The 22703-nt window shown below is 42.4% G+C and overlaps 1 protein-coding gene across 12 annotated transcripts in view; it reads left to right on the forward strand.

The window, feature by feature from the left end:
- GPRASP2 (G protein-coupled receptor associated sorting protein 2) overlaps positions 1-21613 on the forward strand; it is an 80428-nt gene extending 58815 nt beyond the window's left edge. For 2 of the 12 annotated variants that reach the window (XM_021079933.2, XM_005657880.4), the window contains exons 2-6: positions 16929-17017; positions 17573-17640; positions 17746-17806; positions 17990-18066; positions 18386-21613. In XM_021079933.2, the coding sequence (XP_020935592.1) occupies positions 18703-21273 (2571 nt within the window). In that variant the 5' untranslated portion in view covers positions 16929-17017; positions 17573-17640; positions 17746-17806; positions 17990-18066; positions 18386-18702 and the 3' untranslated portion in view covers positions 21274-21613. Of the gene's footprint in view, positions 1-16227; positions 16616-16928; positions 17018-17572; positions 17641-17745; positions 17807-17989; positions 18067-18385 lie in introns of those variants that run through there. The other 10 variants (XM_085006922.1, XM_013990971.3, XM_013990970.3 and 7 more) reach the window with 7 other exon arrangements.
- Positions 21614-22703: the final 1090 nt, after the last annotated feature.

Consider the following 22703-nt stretch of genomic DNA (forward strand, 5'->3'; position numbering starts at 1 on the left):
TAGACTGGCAGCTACAGCTCCAATTAGACCCCTAGCCTGGGAACCTCCATATGCCATGAGTGCGGCCATGGAAAAGACAAAAAGACAAAAACAAACAAACAAACAAACAAAAGCAATGACACACTGATACATTTTAAAACTGATAAGTGAAAGAAGCTAATTACAAAGGACCACATTTATATGAAATGTGCAGAAAAGGCCAGTTTATAGAAACAGAAAGCAGGTTAGTTGTTACTTCTGGTTTAGGAGTAGGAGTAATGGACCCTGACAGCTAAGGGCTGCGGGGTATATTCTTAGGCTAATGAAAATGTTCCAAAATTGATTTCGATGAATTCTCAGTTCTGAATGTACTAAAAGCCATTGAACATATACTATAAATTGGTGACTTGTATGGAAATTGATTGTATCTCAATAAAACTGTTGTACAGTACCATAAACAAGTGAAAAGATAACATATACTGGAAACACTAGTTAGAACATACATAGCAATCTATGGGCTAGTTTTCTGAATTTACAAAGAAATAGTACAAATCAATGGAATAAATAACCCAATGGAAAACGGAGTTAATAAATAGTTCAGTCCACAGAAAATGAAATGGATTTGCAGAACTCAATGACAAGATTTGAGACCTTTGTTAGTTATTAGAGCTGTTCATCAAGGTTTTCTGCTATCTAATTTTTAGACACTTAGTCTTGTACTTCCTCATTCCTTTTGAACAGTTATGGCCATGTAACTTGCTTAGTGAAACAAAACAGAAAGATTTTTGTCAGTATTAGGGGGAATTTTTTTCCTTTTTAGGGCTGCACCCATGGCATATGGAGGTTCGCAGGCTAGGGGTCAAATCAGAGCTGCGGCCGCCGGCCTACACCACAGCCACGACAATGTCAGATCCGAGCTGTGTCTGTGACCTACACCATAGCTCATGGCAACACCAGATCCTTAACCCACTGAGCAAGGCCAGGGATTGAACCTGCGTCCTCATGGATGTTAGATCTGTACTATGTCCTGACTGATATGCTCCTGCACAATTGTAGAAATACAAATCAAAATAATAGTATCCCATTTTTTACCCATCATACTGACAAAAATAAAAGTTGGATAAAGCCCAATGTTGACAAGGTGTTTCTAAAACAGACACTTATTGTTGGTATAGAATTCCATCTCCTGAGCTTACTGTAATTAACAAATTTTCTATACTCATATATTTAGGTTATATCTATTTTTTTCCTGTTATAATTCTGTGATGAACATTCCTACAGTAAATTCCTGTTGCTAGATGGTTCATTTCACTTATGTATTTTAATTTCAGTCCACTTATTGTTTTTGCCTTTTTCTACTCCACATGATCAACTGGGTGAATTCCAGAATACTGAGAATAGATCTTGAAAACCTACAGATTGTGTAGGTGTTCATGTTTGCTGTTTGCCTGGATCATTTCTCTCGGTTTTTCTGTTTCCATCTATGCTTTCAGTGCACTCCCTATGTGGTATTTTTCTCTGCAGTCATCCCATAGTTGCAGGGATAGCAGAGGACTTATACACTTACAGCTAAGTTGGCTCCCACATCCTTAGCTATTTCCTTATGGCATACTCTTGGAAGAAGACTTTCTAGTTCAAATAATTTTTGTTTAATAACTCTGAGTTGTAAAAAAAAAAATTACAGGAGTTCCTGTCGTGGCTCAGTGGTTAATGAATCCGACTAGGAACGATGAGGTTGGGGGTTCGATCCCTGGCCTTGCTCAGTGGGTTAGGGATCCGGCGTTGCCATGAGCTGTGGTGTAGGTTGCAGACGCAGCTCGGATCCCCACGTTCCTGTGGCTGTGGCATAGGCTGGCGGCTACAGCTCCGATTAGATCCCCAGCCTGGGAACCTCCATATGCCGTGGGAGCGGCCCAAGAAATGGCAAAAAGACAAAAAAAAAATTACGATCACCTTCTGTCACTTCCTTTATGGTAGCACAGTAACACTTAATCCAGTTGTCACAATTTGGGTAAGTCCTTGAACAATGAAAAGGAATAGCGTTAAAGGGTGTACAGAGACTTGAGGAAAAAATAGCTGTCAACACATCTTCAAACAACACAAATTAAGTATTCTATCCAAAATTTTGGTTTTAGCTGTAATACACATAGAGGTTGGAAGTCATGACTCGCAAACTTACAACAAGAAAAGGCCAAAAAAATGGAAAATACCTGGCTTTTCTTGGACCCATCAGAGAACGAAAGTCATAGGGTAAACCATCAACACAAAATGTGGAGAAACAGAAAAATTCAGACTCACAATTGAGACCTGCTTACCTGAAATAGAATCCACTGGAGCCATAAACTGATAGGAACACTTAAATGGTAATTTTGGTAAATTGCTAGAGGCTAAGAGTAGACCATAAGAGGAGTAGAAATTCTGTGCATCACAGTCTTACATGAACTTTTGTGGATTTGACCTCCAGGAAAACCACTCAGTTCTCATGGTGAAGAGTCAATAACTATTCCCTCATGCATATAGCAGAGGGATGGGAAGAGTGACTATTGTGAAGAACACTCAGAGCATTCTCCATGACAACTGCCGACTCTGAATGGGAAACGACTACCAGAGCATACCTTGAGAAAGGCTTTTTTTTTCAATTTCAGCTCCATCTAGCATTTCTTATATTGCCTTGGGAAGGAAAAGAAAGGTTAAGGAACACTTGTGAAGTCACATACCAGAGGAAAATATACAATTCTAGCCCCCATAGACTCCCTGTCTCATCTAAAAAAGAAAAAAAAAAAACTGAGAAGCACTTGTGAAAGTTCCAAACCAGTGACAAAAGCTCACTGAAACACTGAGATCAAGTAATAGGATCATTGAATGTTTCCCTTTCCCCCAATACCTTTCAACCACATTGATAAGTCTCATGTATAATAACAGCAGATTAAATCTGAAGGAAGTGTACATCTCAGACCTTCTGGAAGAAAAAATCTCTACCCCTCATCATAGGGTCCCTGGATGATGTACTAGATCACAGAATTCTGGAGTGAGAAGGAAATTCAGAGTCACCTTCCTGGCAACTCCAGGAAGCAAGACACATAAATCACCCTTAAATGCTTTTCTGCCTTTCCTATCATGTGCCCAAAGTTGAAGATGCTACACTCTCTCATAATAAGCTAATATTTTTCTTTCACAGCCTCATACCAGGCAATCTACTTCTAACCCATCTCTCTCTTGCGGCAATATGTCAACTTCTGACTTTATGGAGATAAAGCAGCAGTGGTATATCTAGCTTATAATAATCCTCCAACTACTTACAGCCATTTTATCTCCCCTCAGCTTTATTTTACTCCTAAAAAAATCCATTCTCTTTTAAAATCTATTCATAGTTCTTTCACATCATTTTTTGAGTGTTTATGGCCCCTTTTTTTAGCAATATAGAGATTAATTGCAATCATGATCAAAATTACAATGGCATGTTTCACTGAAACAAAAAAAAATCTAAAAATTTGCATCGAACCACAAAAGACCCCCAATAGCCAGAGCAATCTTGATAATGAAGAACAAAGCCAGAGACATCACATTTCCTGATTTCAGACTATATTACAAAGCTAAAATAATAAAAAAAGATATGGCATTGGCATAAAAACAGACAAATCAATGGAACAGAATAAAGAGTGCAAAAACAAACCCATGACATATGGTCAATTAATTGATGACAAAAGAGACAAGAAAATATAATGGGTAAAGGACAGTGTTTTCAATAATGGTTTTGTGAAAGCCAGACAGCTTCATGCAAAAGAATGATACTGGACCCCTATCATACACCATATATGAAATTCAAATCAAAATGAATTAAAGACTTAAATTTAAGACCTGAAACCTTTAAATTACCAGAAGAAAATACAGGAGTAACTTCTTTGACATTGGTCTTGGCAATTATTTTCTTGGATTCGACTCCAAAATCAAAGGCAACAAAGGCCAAAATAAACTACATAAACTAAAAAGCTGATGCAAAGAAAACCATCAGCAAAATGAAAAGGCATCCTAGGCAACAGGAGAAAATATCTGCAAAGCATATATCTGATAATGGCTTAATATCCAAAATATATTTAAAAATTTATACATATCACTAGTAAAATCTAGCATAATTCAAGGCATGTAGAAATTTCTTTAATCCAGCTATAGATATCAAAGCTCTCTCCCTACGTAATTTGGTCTAAAACTTCTTTCTTCAAATCTTCAGCTGTGATGCTCTACATCTCCAAACACTATTTACTGATCAAAATGCATTTCAATTTGTTGCCATACTCTTTTTCATATATAATTTTAACCATATTTCCACACAGGGATGGATATGAATTTTTCACATTATGCACTTTCTGCCTTTTGCTTTCAAGAAACCTTCAAAAAGGCTTGTAAATACTTATCATTAGCTTCAGTGTCATAAGTATTGGATTACACTTTTTTTCTTATTCAATGAATTTTATTTTTTATTTATTTTATTTTATTTTTTTGCCATTTCTTGGGCTGCTCTCACAGCATATGGAGGTTCCCAGGCTAGGGGTTGAGGAGCTCTAGCTGCCGGCCTATGCCAGAGCCGCAGCAACGCGGGTTCTGAGCCATGTCTGCAACCTACACCACAGCTCATGTCAATGCCAGATCCTTAACCCACTGAGCAAGGCCAGGGATTGAACCCACAACCTCATGGTACCTAGTCGGATTCGTTAACCACTGCACCATGATGGGAACTCCTCAATGAATTTTATTACATTTACAGTTGCACAATGATCATCACAACCCAATATTATAGCCTTTCCATCCCAAACCCCCAGCCCATCCCCCCACCCCATACCTGTCTCCTTTGGAAACCACACATGATTTAAACCAAAATATTTCATGGTTTTCTATAACAACATTTTCCAGTTTCATTAGATCTTGTTAAAAATGGAATGCCCCCTTAATATCTTGATGCCTTTATGTTCAGTGGAATAAAATTTGGTAAACATGGTTCTGTGATGTTTGCACATTCCTTTTAAAACATTAACGTAAAAGCTAGATGTGAAATCCTAGTAAGGGCATCATTTGTATCACATACAATATCAAGATGCCTTCTCAGCCTCAGAAAGGTCATATTTCTGTTTTTATTTATTTTTTGGGGTTTTTTTTGTCTTTTTTTTTTTTTTTTTTTTTTTTTTGCTATTTCTTGGGCCGCTCCTGCAGCATATGGAGGTTCCCAGGCTAGGGGTCGAATCGGAGCTGCAGCCACCAGCCTACGCCAGAGCCACAGCAACGCGGGATCCAAGCCGCGTCTGCAACCTACACCACAGCTCACGGCAACGCTGGATCGTTAACCCACTGAGCAAGGGCAGGGACCGAACCCGCAACCTCATGGTTCCTGGTCGGATTCGTTAACCACTGCGCCACGACAGAAACTCCATTTTTAAAAAAGTCTCTAAGAAACCCAAAGAAAATAGAGGAGTCAAAAACAAGGACAACAGAGGAATATTTATCCTCTGACACATACAGCTATAGCAAACAGCATGCATAGTTTAATCCCTGCCAGATGAACATAAAACCTTAGAGACTTATTTACCCCGGTTTCTTTAAATTGTATTGCCTACCTTTTAACAGAAAATCACAAGACATACTAAAAACAAAAACAAAACAAAAAACCCTGACCTACCAGTATGAAGAGACAGAGCAAGTATCAGAACCAGATTCAGCTGTGGCAGAGATTTTGGAATTATCAGACCGGGTATTTAAAATACTTATGGGGAGTTCCCGTCGTGGCGCAGTGGTTAACGAATCCGACCAGGAACCATGAGGTTGCGGGTTCGGTCCCTGCCCTTGCTCAGTGGGTTAACGATCCGGCATTGCCGTGAGCTGTGGTGTAGGTTGCAGACGCGGCTCGGATCCCGCGTTGCTGTGGCTCTGGTGTAGGCTGGTGGCTACAGCTCCGATTCAACCCCTAGCCTGGGAACCTCCATATGCCGCGGGAGCGGCCCAAGAAATAGCAACAACAACAACAAAAAAAAAGACAAAAAAAATAAAATAAAATAAAATACTTATGGTTAATATGCTAAGTGCTGTAATGGAAAAAGTGGACAACATGAAAAAAAAAAAAAAAACCAGATGAGTAATATAAACACAGAGCTAGAAATCCTAATAAAGAATCAAAATCAAATGCTAGAAATCAAAAACAGTGTAAAAGAATTGGAGGACTTTTTTTTTTTTTTTTGTCTTTTCTAGGGCCGCACCTGTGGCATATGGAGGTTCCCAGGCTAGGGGTCTAATCAGAGCTGTAGCCGCTGGCCTATGTATGCCACAGCAATGCCAGATCCGAGCCATGTCTGCAACCTACACCACAGCTCATGGCAGTGCCAGATCCTTAACCCACTGAGTGAGGCTAGGGATCAAACCCACAACCTCAGGGTTCCTAGTCGGATTTGTTAACCATTCAGCCGTGACAGGAACTCCAGGAGGACGTTTGTGATGGGCTTCTCAATAGACTGAACATGGCTAAGAATAGAATCAATGAGCTTAAAGAAATGTCAGTAGAAATTTCCAAAAGAGAATGCAGGAGTTCCCATCATGGCTCAGCGGAAATGAATCTGACTAGCATCCATGAGGACATAGGTTCGATCCCTGGCCTCACTCAGTGGGTTAAGGATCCAGTGTTCCCGAGAGCTGTGGTGTAGGTCACAGACGTGGCTAGGATCCCATGTGGCTGTAGCTGTGGCTGTGGTGCAGGCCAGCAGCTACAGCTCGGATTCGACCCCTAGCTTGGGACCTCCATATGCCATGGGTGCAGCCCTAAAAAGGCAAAAATAAAATAAAATAAAAACAAAAGAGAATGCAAAGAGGTAAAAGAATGAAAAAGACTGAACAGACTAGCCACAAACTATGGGACAGTTGCAAAAGTTATACATATAATAGAAGAGTAATGATGGCTGAGAAATTTCCAAAATTAATGGCATACTTAAAACCATAGACAGAGGAAGCTCAGAGAATATGAAGCAGGATAAAAACCATAAAATCTATAGCTAGGCATATCATATTCAAATGGCAGAATATCAAAGATGAAGATAAAATATTGAAAAAAGCCAGAGTGACCAACCATATTACCTATAGAGGAGCAGGGGTGAGAATTATATCAGATTTCTCTTCAGAAATCATACAAGCAAGAGGAGAGCAGAGAGAAATGTTTAAAGAGTTGAAGAGAATTCTCTGGTTGCCCAGCAAGTTAAGGATCAGGCATTGTCCCTGATGTGGTGTGGGTTCAATTCCTGGCCCAGGAATTTCTGCATGCTGTGGACAGAGCCAAAAATGAATAAATAATTAAAGTGTTGAAGGAAAAAAAATAAAACACCAATCTAGAATTCTGTATTCAGTGAAACTATTCTTTGAAAGTAAAGGAGAAATTAGGACATTCTAATTAATGGAGTTCCCTCAGTGGTACAGTGGATTAAGAATCTGACTGCAGCAGCTGTGGTTGCTGCAGAGACATAGGTTTGATTCCCAGCCTGGCACAGCAGGTTAAAGGATCTGGCATTGCCACAGCTATGGCTCAGATTCAGTCCCTGGCCCGGTAACTTCCATATGCCCTGGGTGTGTCCATAAATTTTTTTTTCTAAAAGACACTCTCATACAAATAAATATTGAAAGAACTTGTACCCAGTAGACTTGTCCTGCAGGGTATGTTAATCACAATTATTCAGAGAGAAGGGAAATTATATTATCAAAAACTCATGAAGTTCCCATTGTGGCTCAGCAGGTTAAGTACCTGATGTTGTCTTTGTGAAGATGTCGGTTTGATCTCTGGCCTGGCTCAGTGAGTTAAGGATCTGACTGTAAGCTGCAACATAAGTCGCAGGTGTGGATCAGATCTGGTGTTACTGTGGCTGTGGTGTAGGCCCCAGCTGCAGCTCCAATTCAGCTCCTAGCCTGAGAAATTCCATATGCTGCAGGTGCAGCTGTAAAAAGAAAAGAAATCTTCATGTTTATTGAAAAAAAAGGAACAGTGTTTGAGAAGGAATAAATGAAGGTAAAATGAAGTCTTCTATCTTTTTATTCTTAGTTAATCTAACAGATTATATTTTGTTTGAAATAAAAATCAACACCGTATGTGGTGATTACTGCTTATAGATAAGTGAAGTGAATCACAGGAATGTTATAAGGGACAGAGAAAGGAATTAGAAATACTCTGTTATAAAGTATACTTGCACTTCCTGTGAAACAGTATGGTGTTATTTGAAAGCAGACTTGAATATTGCAAACTCTAGGGCAACCACTAAAAAAGTAAAAATAGAAATATCATTCATATGCTAAGAGAAGAGAGAAAATTGTATCATATAAAATGTACAACTTAAAACAGAGAAGGCAGGAAAAGATTAAAAAGAAAGAAAAACAACAAGGGCAATATATGGAAAACAGTAACAAATATGGTATGTATTTATCTAACTATATAAATGATCACCTTGGATATCAATGGTCTAATACCAATATGAAAAGATAGACTGTCAGTGTGAATTAAATAAATAAGATCCAGGTACATGTAGTCTAAAAAAAAATCCACTTTAAAGACAGAGTTCCTGTCATGGCTCGGCAGAAACAAATCTGACTAGTATCCATTAGGACACAGGTTCAATCCCTGGCCTGGATTAGTGGGTTAAAGGATATGGTGTTGCCATGAGCTGTGGTGTAGGTCGTAGATGTGGCTCGGATCTGACATTGCTGTGGCTGTGGCTTAGGCCAGCAGCTACAGCTCCGATTCGACTCCTACCCTGGGAACCTCCATGCAGTGCCACGGGTGTGGCCTTAAAAAGACAAAAGAAAATTTTTTAAATAAATATAAAGACACAAATAGATTAAAAATAAAGGGATTAGGAGTTGCCACTGTGGTGTAGCAGGCTAAAAATCTGATTGTAGCAGCTCAGGTCACTGCAGAGGTGCAGATTTAATCCCCAGCCCCCAGTGCAGTGAGTTAAAGGATTCAGTGTAGCTCCAGTTGTGGCGTTGGTTGCAGCTGTGGTTCAGATTCAATCCCTGGCCTGGGAACTCCCATGTGCCACAGGTGTGGCCATAAAATAAATAAATAAATAAATAAATAAATAAATAAATAAATAAAGGGATGGAGAAAGAAATACCATGCTAACATTAAACAAATGAAAGCTGGAATAGCTCTATTAATTTCAGATAAAGCAGGATGCAAAGTGTGGAACATTACCAGGGGAAAGTTGGCATTATATACTCATAAGCTTCTCAAATAACACATAACAATTCTTAATGTGTATACACCTGACCAAAAAATGCAGAAATACATGGGGGAAAAACTGATAGAATTGCAAGGAAAAAAGACAAATCCACTATTATGGTTAGAGATTTCAACACATCCTATCAGTAATCGACAGACTTAGCAGGTCGGAAATCATTAAAAACAAACTTGATTTGAATAGCACCATAAATCAATGGTATCTAATATTTATAAAATACTTTATCCAAAACAGCAGAATACATATTTTTCTTAAGCTTACATGGAACATTCACCAAGATAGACTACATCCTGGGATGTAAAATATACCTTAAAAAATTTAAAAGAATAGATATCATTCAAATCATGCTCAGATCACAATGGAATTAAACTTAACATCAATTACAGAAAAATAACTGGGAACACTAAAACACTTGGAGATAACCAACACATTTCTAAATAGCACATGGGTCAAAGAATTCTCAAGAGGAATATTTAAATATTCTGAAAAAATTATGAAAACTTATCAAAGTTGTGGGATGTTTAGAGGGAAATTAATAGCATTAAAAACAATCTTAAAATTAATAATTGAAGCATCCACCTTAGCCACTAGAGAAAGAAAAGCAAATTAAATCCAAAGTAAGCAGAAGAAAAGAGATTTTTAAAATTAGAGTAGAAACCAATGACCTTGAAAACAGGAAATCAAGAGTTCCCGTCAGGGCTAAGCGGTTAACCAACCCAACTAGCATTCATGAGGACATGGTTTTTTTTTGTTGTTGTTGTTGTTGTTTGTTTGTTTGTTTTTGTCTTTTTGCCATTTCTTGGGCCGCTCCCACGGCATATGGAGGTTCCCAGGCTAGGGGTCGAATCAGAGCTGTAGCTGCCAGCTTACGCCAGAGCCACAGCAACGTGGGATCCAAGCCACGTCTGCAACCTACACCACAGCTCACGGTAATTCCTGATCGTTAACCCACTGAGCAAGGCCAGGGATCGAACCCGAAACCTCATGGTTCCTAGTCGGATTCGTTAACCACTGTGCCACAACGGGAACTCCAGGACATGGTTTTGATCCCTGGCCTTGCTCAGTGGGTTAAGGATATGGCATTGTAGTGAGCTGTGGTGTAGGTCGCAGATGTGGCTTGGATCCTGCATTGCTATGGCTGTGGCTGTGGCTGGCAGCTGTAGCTCCTATTAGACCCCTAGCCTGGGAACCTCCATATGCAACGGGTGCAGCCCTAAAAAGACAGAAAAAAAAAAAAGAAAAGAAAAGAAAGAAAGAAAACAGGAAATCAGTAGAGAAATTCAATAAAACCAAAAGTTGGTTCTTTGAAAGATTAACAAAATGTATATGCCTATAGCTAACTTAACTAAGCAAAGGGAGAAAAGACACAAATCACTAATACTAGAAATGTTCTCATGGACATTTAAATAAAGGAATAGTATAAAGTTAAAACTTTGTTTAAAACATTGATAACCTAGAAGAATTATAATTTCTTGAAAGACGCAATCTACCAAAACTAACAGAAGGATAAATAGGTAATCTGCATACATTGATAACTATTAAAGAGATTGAAACAATGTTTAACGTTCCAAAAGAGAAAAAAGGAGGCTCATACAAGTTCACTGGTGAATTATATCAAACATTTAATGAAGAAATGTACCAATTTTATATAATCTCTCAAAGAAAACAGAAGTTGCGGGAATAATTCCCACCTAAACTCCATGAGAAAAGCATTACCCTAGTACCCAAACCAAGCAAATACATTACCAAAAGGAAAAACTGCTTTCCACTATCTTTCATGCACATAGATATAAAAATTGTCACAAAATATTAGCCAGTAAAACCCAACAATGTATAACAAGAATTATACACCACAACCTAGTGGAATTTATTCCATGTATACATATGATCGTTTAGAGCATAAAAAGCAGTTGGCAAAATTCAACACCCATTCGTGATAAAAACTGAGAAAACTAAGAATAGAGAACTCCTTAAACTTAATAACGAACATCTACAAAAAACCAACAGTTACTATCACAAAGCTAAACAAATATATGCTTTTCTGCTAAGACTAGGAACAAGGAGAAAATGTTCCCACTCATCATTACTGTTTAATATCACATTGGAAGTTAAAACCTTTTCTTTTTTTCTTTTTTTTTTTTTTTTTTTTTTTTTTTGGCTTTTTAAGGCTAGGGGTCTAATAGGAGCTACAGCTGCCAGCCACAGCAATGCAGGATCCAAGCCACATCTGTGACCTACACCACAGCTCACTGCAACGCGAGATCCTTAACCCACTGATGGAGGCCAGGGATTGAACTCACAACCTCATGGTTCCTAGTCGGATTCATTTCTGCTGTGCCACGACAGGTACTCCAGGAAGTTATAGCTATTTCAGTAAGAGAATAAAAATAAATAAAAGTATACAATTGGGAAAGGAAGAATTAAAACTCTAATTGTTCACAGATGACATGATTGTATCTGTAGGAATCCCAAAGAATCAACAAAAAACCCTGGAACTAATAAGCAATTATAGCAATGTTGCAGGACACAAGGTTAATATACAAAATTCATTTTTTTCGTATATACCTGCATTGAAAAAATGGAATTTGGAATTAAAAACACAATACTATTTACATTAGCATGAAAAGTGAACTATTTAGATATAAACCTAACAAAATACGTACAATAACTATATGAGAAAAACTACAAAACATTGATGAAAGAAATCAAAGAAGATCTGAATAAATGTGGAGATATTTCATGTGCAAGGATAGGAAGACTCAATATTGTCAAGATGTCAGTTCTTCACAACTTACAGGTTTCCCAATGAAAATCTCTGCAAGCTATCTTGTGGATATCAGCAAACTGATTCTAAAGTTTATATTGAAAGGCAAAAGACCAAGAATAGCAAATACTGGAGAAGACCATCAGAGGACTGACATCACCCAAATTCAGTACTCTCCATAAAATTACAGTACTCCAGACTGTGGAACTGGCAAAAAAGACAAATAGACAAATAGATCAATTCAACAAAAGAGAGAGGGCAGAAATAGACCCACATAAATATAGTCAACTGGATGCTGATAACAGAACAAAGCTAATTCAATGGAGATATGATAATCATTTTAACAAGTGGTGCTAGAATGATGGTCATTTACATGCAAAAGAAAATGAATCTAGACATATATCTTGCATCTTTCACTAATATTAACTTAAAATGGATAACAGCCATATGTAAAAGGCAAAAGTATAAAACTCCTAGAAGACAACATAGTCAAAGATCTAGGTAACTTTATGTTTGGCAAGGACTCTGTATTTATAATGCCAAAAGTGTGATCCATGAAAGAAAATATTGCTAAGTTGGACTTCATTAAAGATAAACTTTCTTGGCAAAATACTCTGTGAATAGAATGAAAAGGCAAATGGAGATTGAGAAGAAAAGTTTTGCAAAACAGACATCTCTTAGAAAACTGGTATCCAAAATAGACAAAGAACTCTTAAATTTTAAAAATAATAAAACAATCAACCCCACTGAAACACAGGCAATTATCTGAGCAGATAACTGACCAAAAAAGATATACAGATGGCAAATAAGCATATGAAAATATATTCAACATCATACGTCATTACGGAACTGCAAATTAAAATAAAATAGCCAAGTTAAGCTTGATAGACAAAAACAGGTCTGTGTCCATGGTGATTAATAAGAGGGAAGACGAGTAGATCATGCATGTTGCATAGGCAAGGAATATGCTAGTGTGAAAGTTCACATGCATATGTATGTAGGAGGTGAGGGGGGGTTAGGGGCAGAATTGCAGGTATGATGAATTAGCACAGCTGCATCTGTATCTTGGCCTTAACACTTGAGAGTTATTTGGTTCTGAGATTTAGATTTCAAGGGCAAGTCAAGGTTACACAGGTGCGAGTGGAGATATAGGGGAATGAAACTTGGCCATCAGAATCTTAGACTGGAATCCATTTTAGGATGAAGTAAAAATTGCTTAGCAGTCAGACAGACATAAGTCAGCATCCCTTTAATGTTTTAATCTTTTATTTTGCTCTCTGACTTTAAAGATGAAACAACTTATCTGAGATGGTCTCCTCACCTGTTACATGAAGGTATTACTTTATTTTGGTAATAGTCCATACTGTCCAATATCTTCGTGAGCTAATACACATAAAGAGCTTAAAATGGGGCCTTCCTCAGTTGAATAAATGCTAATGAGTCATAGTGTCTGTTCTTTAAATTAAATTAACAATAATTTGTCCAACGGTTATATCAAAATCTCACAGTATAATCTATCGGCTATTAGTAGATTCAGTCCTCTGTCAGTAAGTTTCTTGGAATCAAGATTTCACTATGTTCAGAATTACCAGCTAAGATTGTGCTGGTATGATTTTGAATAAATCTGTAAATTTTTAAATAACAAATTTAATACGAGTGAAACTGCAAGTATATGTAACCTCCACAAGAACAGAGATTTCTTTCTATATTGATTGTACTATATCTACAATGCCTAGGACAAAGTAGATATCATATGCATTTGTTGAATGAATGAAAGTGCCAGAAACTTTAAGAAAAAGAAGCAACAGTTTAGGGAGGCAAAGAGATTCACACACCCACCCACAGATCCCAGCAGAACTCAGACTCCCTTCTTCAAACCTGGCATTCACCCAAGAGAGTATACTGTGGAACAAAGAAAACATAATCCACAATCCAGTTAAGTCATTTAAAGCTCAGTAAAAGACTTTCCTCGGAATATTAACATCTGTTGTGTCTGATATAATATAAAATCATCCCTAGATTTTTCCCTATCAGCTAAATATTGTACAGTTATAATAAATATCAAATAATGAATAAAAGCTGATATAAAAATATATGAAAATTCATGTTAAGAATAAGGTTCTCTCCCACCCTTTTTTTGGCCCCACTCACAGCAAAAGTTTCAATTTTCATCCTGGTGGACATTAGTGATTTTCAGGAAACAGGGACTTAAGATGAACCTTAAGGATGATTACAAAATCTCTCTTCTGGAGTTCCCAGGGTGGCTCAGCATAAATGAACTCGCTCTGTGGTTTAAGGATCTGGTGTTGCCTTGAGCTGTGGTGTAGTTCACAGAGGTGGCTTGGATCTGGCGTTGCTCTGGCTGTGGCATAGGCCGGTAGCTGCACTTCTGATCTACCCCTAGACTGGGAACTTCTATATGCCACACCTGCTGCCATAGAAATAAATAAATAAATAAATCTCTTCTGTAGAAAACAGAGAGAAAGCACTTGCTGGAGAGGATAGTTTTAGTCGTGAGAAATGAGTCCCCAAATTGATCCCCCCAGGGGCCAAAGCCCAATTAAAGAAAGTCAAGGGGAATGGACTTCATCAGGATGGTGAGTGAATTTGATTCCCACGGCTGCTGTACAAATTACCACAATCTTGCTGGCTTAAAAAGAACAATAAAATGGGTTTTCTTTTTAATAATCTTGAAGGTTGGAAATAGGCCAAGGGTCTCACTAGTCTGATATAAAAGTGATAGAAGGGCTTCATTCTTCCAAGAGCTTCTAGGAAGAATCTGTCTCCTTGCCTTTCCCAGCTTCTGGGGTCCACCTGCAATCCTTGGCTTCTGGCTTCCTTCCATCTTCAAAACCAGCAACAGCTTGTCCACCTGTGGAGTCTTTCTCATGATATTTCAATGTAACACTGACTCTTCTGCTTGCCTTTTCCACTTTTAAAGTAGCCTTGCATTGCACTGGCCAGGATAATCCAGTGTAATCTCACGTTACATTCAGCTGATTAGCCATCTTAATTCCATCTGCAATCTTAATTCTACCTTACTATATAACCTCACATGTTTATAGGCTTTGGAGAATTGGATGTGGACATCTTTGGGGAACCTTTATTTGGCCTACCGCAGTGAAAATGCCATCAAATTGGGTTTGAAAATGGGCAACAATGCCAGCAGGTTTCTCTGTTCAACGAGTTGTGCTAAGCCAGGGTTGCTCTTTGCCCCATGGAGCCCAGAAAGGAGGGGCTCAAGACAACAGGAAGGATGTAGGGATGCAGGAACCCGAGGATTCAGGTAGCAGCAGGTTTCTGCCTTGGGGAAGGGGGTACCTGGTGGGGTCTTTTCCAAAGAATGGTTGGGGAAACTAGACCGGTGTGTATGGCAAGTGTCTGAGCTCCAAATTGGTTCTCATCCGTGCCCCATTCCCACCCTGCCAAAGACAGTGAGAACTTGGAAGCCATTGCAACACAGGACCTGGCAGAACCCAGGAAGAGGAGCCAGGAGCGGCCCTACCTGGTGCCTGACACCTGGCTCTGGGGTGACAGAGGGAGGATTGTCTGAGCGGGTGCGGGTCCTGACAGGGAAAGGCCCTCTTTGCTGGGCAACTGTGGGATGGCGAAATAGCAAAAGTGCGTTACCAGTGCGAATGCGAAAACAGCAGTGTGGCAGAAAGAATGACGCCACTGCCACTGGCGCAGACAAGTGGTTGTGTCCTCAGTCCAGAGGGCTAGGGCTGCCTTCCTTCAGAAGAGGGGCGGTGGACGCGCCTCCCTGGGCGCCCCCTCCCACACCTTCCTCCCGACCTTGGCCCTTGAAGGTGGGAAGCAGAACGGGGGAGGGCCGCCCCCACAGCCCCTCTCCCAGCGGCGCCCAGGAAGGATGGCGGGCGCGCAGGGGGACGGGAGGGGGGCGGACACCGAGCAGTCTGGGGGTGCTCGCACACACCCACCGAGGGGCGGTCTGTATCCATCCGCAGCTCCCCCAGCGCGGCCCCTCCCGACCTCCCGACCCTGGCCCCCACCGCAGAGCGCCCACCGCCCCACACACTGCGGTGTCAGAAGTTGGGGGGGTCGCCACCCGGGGGGGCGGCGGGGAGCGCTGGCTGGGCGGGCTGGCGAGGCCCCGCCCCTCCGCCTGGGGCTCCTCCCGGCCCCGCCCCCTCTGGGTCGGAACTACGGTGGGCCTGGGAGGGGGCGCCGAGCCCATTCGTGCCGTATCCCTCCGCCCCCCTTCCCGACACCCTCGCCGCGAGCGGTTGGTGCCGCAGCCTGCGCAGCCCCTGGCCGGTTTGGCGCAGCGGCGCGGGGGGCGGGACGCCTCTTTGGCATTCTGAGCGCACGGAGAGCGGTGGGAATCCGAGTGAGCAGCTGCGACAAGAGGGGGAGGCCGACCACCGGGCCCTGAGCCTGTGAAGGCAAGTGGGGGTGTCGTGGGGGGCGACGACCAGGTCGCAACCTGCCCCGCGGACCCCGGCCGCCTGGCGAGGGGGAGGCGACCTGGTCGGAGCGGGTCCCTGGGAGAGGTGCGCAGCGCCGGGGGACCCCTGGCGCAGAGGAGGCGACGACCGACGCGGAGCGGGCCGGAATCGGGGGTTCTGTCCGCTGAGACTCCCCGGGGTCCTCGGTAGGCGAACGGCTGTGCTGCTCCGCGGGGGACTTTCCAGGTGCCCGCGCCCCGCCTTCGACGGTGCCTGTGCGGGGCGAGGGCTGTGAGGGAGGCTGCTGCGGGAGAAATGGCGGAGGGGATCTGGGCTGGGGGCGCTGGAGGAGGCCTCCGGTTTCGGGGCGGTGGTGGCGGGCGAAGCTGGGTAGAGAAGGGGGGGCGGCGGCTGTCCCCGGCCCTGGTTCTGCAAAGGGGCCAGTGGGGCCCCGCGTCCTGGGTGCTGTCCCTTCCCACAGGCGCCTTTCTGATGCCAGAGTCTCTGTCTGCGCGGTAGGTCTGGAGATTTCAGGCCACAGGGTGCATCTGTGAGAGGAGAGGCTTGAGAAAAACGAGGGACAGGAAAAAGGACCTGTATTTCTGAAGGTGTGTGGGGATGGGGGGTGGGAGTGGGCAGCAGCCATTGACTGGAGACCCATATCGGGGTGGGGTGACTGCGACCACAGCAGGTCAGGCATCTGGGAATACCTTCTAAAATTCCCCCTATACCAGGTTTCTAGGCACTTCCTTGCCTTCCTCCCTCACCTCCATCCAAAATTGGGGGTGGAAAAGGTGGGCTGGGAGGTGAGGGTGAGACAGAAGTCATAAATACAAGTACCACTGCACAACCTGTTTTCTAGAATATGCGGGCGCCCTTCCCCCAATTTATGCTGCGCAAGGCATAGGGATGTGGTGCACCTAGTGGTGAATCCTCAGAATTGGAGAAGCAAGCAATGCGAAAAGTGTGACGTCAAAAGAAGATGTCGTTTGTTATCTGGAACGCTGAAATAGAAATTATAAATAAAATGAAAATATTCTACTAAGAGGACTCTATTGAAAGACAGTACATGCATTTCCATCCTTAATGTTGGTCTGCTCACCAGGCACTTAGTTGCTGCCATGGTCTCCTTACTGTCTTACTTTTTCATCTTTTGTCCATAGCCCTGCTGTAAGGCTGGTCATTTCTGCAGGGAAGGAAAGGAGGAAGAGGCCGGCTCAAATCTCTGGAGGTTTGTGCAAAGAGGGGCAATTCAGGGGACAGCTACAGAGTGATATTGACAGGTGTCTTTGGTCCAGTTGGGCATTTTTGATTCACATGTCCTACTCTCTTTCAGATTTACACCCTGCTGCAGAACCACTTGTTCATTTCCTGCAGGAGATATTAGGAACATTGGGGTAGGTGTGGATTGGGCTGTGAATGGGAGGAAAAGACGTGAGAGCAAGGACTAAGAGAGACCAGAATCATAAGACAAATTAGACTCTTAAACAGAAAGAGATATTTGGATCAGGGGTCGGGGTGTTTGCCTGTCAACCAAGCACTCAAACTCCATTTTCTCCTGTATATTTACTTATCCATAGGCCGACCTGCTCTTTGTTTAGAACTTAATACTACTGGAACAAACCAAGGACAGGAAAATTACACCACATCAGGGCAGGTATGAGAGTGGGTACAAATTTTGGGTGAGGTAGAGGAAAACAAAACAAGTCCAAGAGTAATTTGGGTCTGGTCTGGGGCTTTCTCAGACTCTCCTGTTACCAAGACACCTTCCTACCATCTTCACATCCCTGTTCTCTAGCAAGCAAACAGTGTGGCAGCTCTAGGGGTAAAGGGTGTGGGCAAGATATGGATGACAGACTTTCTAATAGCCTAACTGTTTCAACCAGTCTTCAAGGTCCAGTCTCTCTGTAAGAGTCTTTGGGTGGAGTGACACTACTGGCAAAGACTCAAGACCCCTCATCATTCTCTCTTCGTAGATTGACCTCCAGTGGCAGCTCTGGTGCTGTTGGAATTGCCGCTGACCACCACCCTCAGCAGGTCTGCATCCACCCGGGAACCATCCATCCTCCCCCAGCTTGGTTGTGCCTCTTCTGCACTCTGTTGGCTGAGGCTGGGCTTGGGAAGGAGGCTGATTGGCTGCTGGACTGGTGATTGACTCTAACTTTTGTTTCCAACCGTATCACCTGAATCATCCAACAATTAGAGTGTGAAGATACAAAACTGTGACAGATCTGTGGTGGAGGCTGAGACTGGGATAGGGGTATTTAACCGGGTCTCCTCTGTAACTTGTAGTATGACTGGGGCTGAGATTGAGCCTGGCGCCCAGGCCAAGCCTCAGAAGAAGCCTGGAGAAGAGGTTGTGGGTAGGACTGAGAGAGAGAATGAAGTCCCAATGGTGGTCCGGCCTAAGGTTAGGACCCAGGCCACACCTGGGGCAAGGCCCAAAAACGAGTCCAAGGGTATGGCTGGGGCAAGATCCAAAAGTGAGTCCAAGAATATGTCTGGGGCAAGGCCTAAAACTGAGTCCCAGGCAATGTCTGGGGCAAGACCCAAAACTGAGTCCCAGGCAATGGCAGGGGCAAGGCCCAAAAGTGAATCCCAGGCAGTGGCAGGGGCAAGACCCAAAACTGAGGCCAGGGCAGTAGGTGGGGCACGTCCTAAGACTGAAGCCAAGGCAATCCCTGGGGCAAGGTCCAAGGATGAAGCCCAGGCTTGGGCCCAAACTGAGTTTGGGGCTGAAGCAATGTCGCAAGCAGAGGGTGTGTCCCAGACCAATGTGGTAGCCTGGCCATTGGTCAATAATGAGTCTGGTTCTGCTGCTAAACCTATGGCCCTATCTGTGGACAGGGAGCTGGCCAATGTGGACACTGAGACCTTTCCTGGCTCCCAGGTTCAGACAGGAATCCAACCTTGGTTTGGAGCAGGGGAAGAAACTAATATGGGGTCTTGGTGCTATCCCAGGCCCAGAGCCAGAGAGGAGGCCTCTAATGAGTCTGGATTCTGGTCAGCAGATGAGACCTCTACAATGTCTTCTTTCTGGGCTGGAGAAGAGGCCAGTATCAGATCATGGCCTAGAGAAGAGGCCAATACCAGGTCAAGGCATAGGGCCAAACATCAGCCTAATCCCAGATCCAGGCCCAGATCCAAGCAAGATCCCTATATTGATTCCTGGTCTGGGTCTGAGGAGGAGTCTGCCAATCCATTCTGCTTGTGGGCTGGAGAAAATACCAATAACTTATTCAGGCCTAGAGTCAGGGATGAGGCAAACATGAGGTCCAAGCTCCGGACAAAGAGAGAGGACTTTTTTGAATCTGAATCTGAAGATGAGTACTATAAGGAATCTTGGTTTTTGCCTGGAGAAGAGGCCAATAGTAGATTCAGGCCCAGAGACAAGGAAGAGCCTAATACTATCTTGAAACCCCGGGCTCAGAAAGATGCTAATAATGGTGATAGGGTCAAACAAGAGCCCAGGTTTGAGGAGGAAGTCATAATTGGATCCTGGTTCTGGGCAGAGAAAGAGGCTGGTATGGAGGCTGGGGCTTCAGCCATTTGTGAATCGGAACCAGGGGCTGAGGAGGGGGCCATTGGTGGATCCTTGTTCTGGACTGAAGAAAAGTCCAGTTTGGGGGCTGTGGCCAGAGAAGAGACCAAGCCAGAGTCTGAAGAAGAGGCCATATTTGGGTCCTGGTTCTGGGACAGAGATGAGGCCTGCTTTGATTTAAATCCCCGTCCTGTGTACAAGGCTAGTCCCAGGTTCAGAAATCCAGCTGAGGAGGAAGTTAATGTATCATCCAGGCCCCAAACCTGGGAAGAGGTCACTGTTGAATTCAAACCTGGTCCTTGTCATGGGGTTGGGTTCCCATCCCCAAGCCCCTTTAGAATTCCTGAAGAAGCAGCATCTGTATATTCTGAAATGTTTGAGGGAAAGCCCAAGGGTGTGGAAGTTACCCCAGAAGGGGAAGAGCAGGAATCTTTGCTTCAGTCTGATCAACCTGACTCTGAGTTCACATTTCAATATGATCCGTCCTACCGGTCAGTCAGGGAAATTCGAGAGCATCTTAGGACCAGGGAGAGTGCAGACCCTGAGAATTGGTCCTGCAGCTGCATACAATGTGAGCTTAAAATCGGTCCTGAAGAGTTCGAAGAACTCCTTCTATTGATGGACAAGATTCGGGATCCTTTTATTCATGAGATATCTAAAATAGCAATGGGTATGAGGAGTGCTTCTCAATTTACCCGCGATTTTATTCGTGATTCAGGTGTTGTCTCGCTTATTGAAACCTTGCTCAATTATCCCTCCTCCCGAGTTAGGACAACTTTCTTGGAAAATATGATTCACATGGCTCCACCTTATCCTAATCTAAACATGATTGAGACATTCATATGTCAAGTGTGTGAGGAAACCCTTGCTCATAGCGTGGGTTCCCCTGAACAGCTGCTTGGATTAAGGATGCTTCGGCACCTCACTACAACTACTGACTATCACACACTGGTTGCCAATTATATGTCTGGGTTTCTCTCCCTGTTAACCACAGGCAATGCAAGAACAAAGTTCCATGTTCTGAAAATGCTGTTGAATTTGTCTGAAAATGCTATGGTGGCAAAAAAGCTATTTAGTGCCAAAGCTCTGTCGATATTTGTGGGTCTCTTTAACATAGAAGAGACAAATGATAACATTCAAATTGTTATCAAAATGTTTCAAAATATCAGTAATATTATAAAAAGTGGAACAATGTCCTTAATTGATGATGATTTCAGTCTTGAGCCGCTTATTTCTGCATTCCATGAATTTGAGAAGCTAGCTGAGGAACTACAAGTCCAAATAGACAATCAGAAAGATCCTGAGGTGGGACAACAAAGCTAAGATTATTAACCACCTGCCTCTGATCAGCCTTATGTTCCCAAAGAGCCCTGAGTAGTGCTTCGGTTTTCAGTCTAGTTTTATGTTGTAACTTATATTTTAATGCTGATGTTAACTTTGTCCAATTCTTGGTTTGAGCTGGATCACTTTGTGGATGCCAAATGACTATTAGTGCTGAAAAAATTGTTGATATTTGTCTTGCTGTCCAGATTGCAGTATTTTTCAGTATTGAGCTTCCAATGAACTGAGCCGCTTGTGTAAGCTACCCTGCTATTCGTTGTTTAAACATATGGTTCTCTATTCGAGTCTGTGTTTTCAATAAAGGTCTGTGTGAAAACTGGCAGAAGTTACCCTTCTTCAGTTTAAAATCCAGATGCAGATACATTGTGTACACATAAAAACATAGACAATTAGTAGGATGACATATATACATACCCTCCTTGGAAAATCCTCTTCCTGGAGTTTAAGAAAGAAGAGATTATTCGTGGGTTGTGATACTTGAGAAATGCTTCAGAGAAAAGGGACTCACTTAAATTGGTCAGTGAAAAGTAGGGTAACACAACCCATTTGGTCATTCTTGGAAGTGAGCAGTGGTAGTGTGAAGGATGATAATCGAAAAATATCTGTTCCGGAGTTCCCGTCATGGCGCAGTGGAAACGAATCCACTTAGGAACCATGAGGTTGCAGGTTTGATCCCTGGCTTTGCTCAGTGGGTTACGGATCCATCGTTGCCGTGAGCTGTGGTGTAGGTCCCAGACGCAGCTCGGATCTGGCGTTGCTGTGGCATAGGCCAGCAGCTGTAGCTCCGATTGGACCCCTAGCCTGGGAACCTCCATATGCTGCAGGTGCGGCCCTAAAAATACAAAAAGACAAAAAACAAAAAACACTGTTTCAATAGAATGGGTATAGCCGGTCTATCTGGAATAGATGGGCCAAGTTCAGTGAGGGATGCAGTTGGAATGACACTAGTTTGGAGAACTAAATTGGCCAAATCTGAGCTTTTTGCAACTTAAAGTACAGCTGTGGCTCAGTGCCACCTGAGGAGTCAATGAGTGAGATAGCACACCAATTTAGTGGAGTCAGGAATAAGATTTCCTTTGTGACCCTAGTCCAAGGAAAATATTGGGGAAATACCATGCAGCTATTATGATTTATTGGGATGAATATGATTTATTGGGATGAAATGGCACTGATGCTTTTCCATCTGGTAAAATAGAGAAGAATGGGACACCTATGGAAAATTAGATCCCATTTTAAAAATGCATGTGTAAATAGATGAAATTTCTATGCAATTTCAATGACTCCAAGAAACTTCATATATTCCATAGTCTTGAATAAAATACACTATGCTAGAAAAGTTTTCAGAGACAGATATTGGAGACCTACAGGAACTAATAAGACAGGTTTTTTTTTCTGTTATTTTTTTGTTGTTG

The sequence above is a fragment of the Sus scrofa genome, chromosome X (assembly GCF_054392235.1).
Source record: "Sus scrofa isolate SSC_HxYL_T2T_F1_AM1 chromosome X, Sscrofa_HxYL_maternal_Yorkshire_Landrace_v2.0, whole genome shotgun sequence".
NCBI classification, from domain to species: Eukaryota; Metazoa; Chordata; class Mammalia; order Artiodactyla; family Suidae; genus Sus; species Sus scrofa.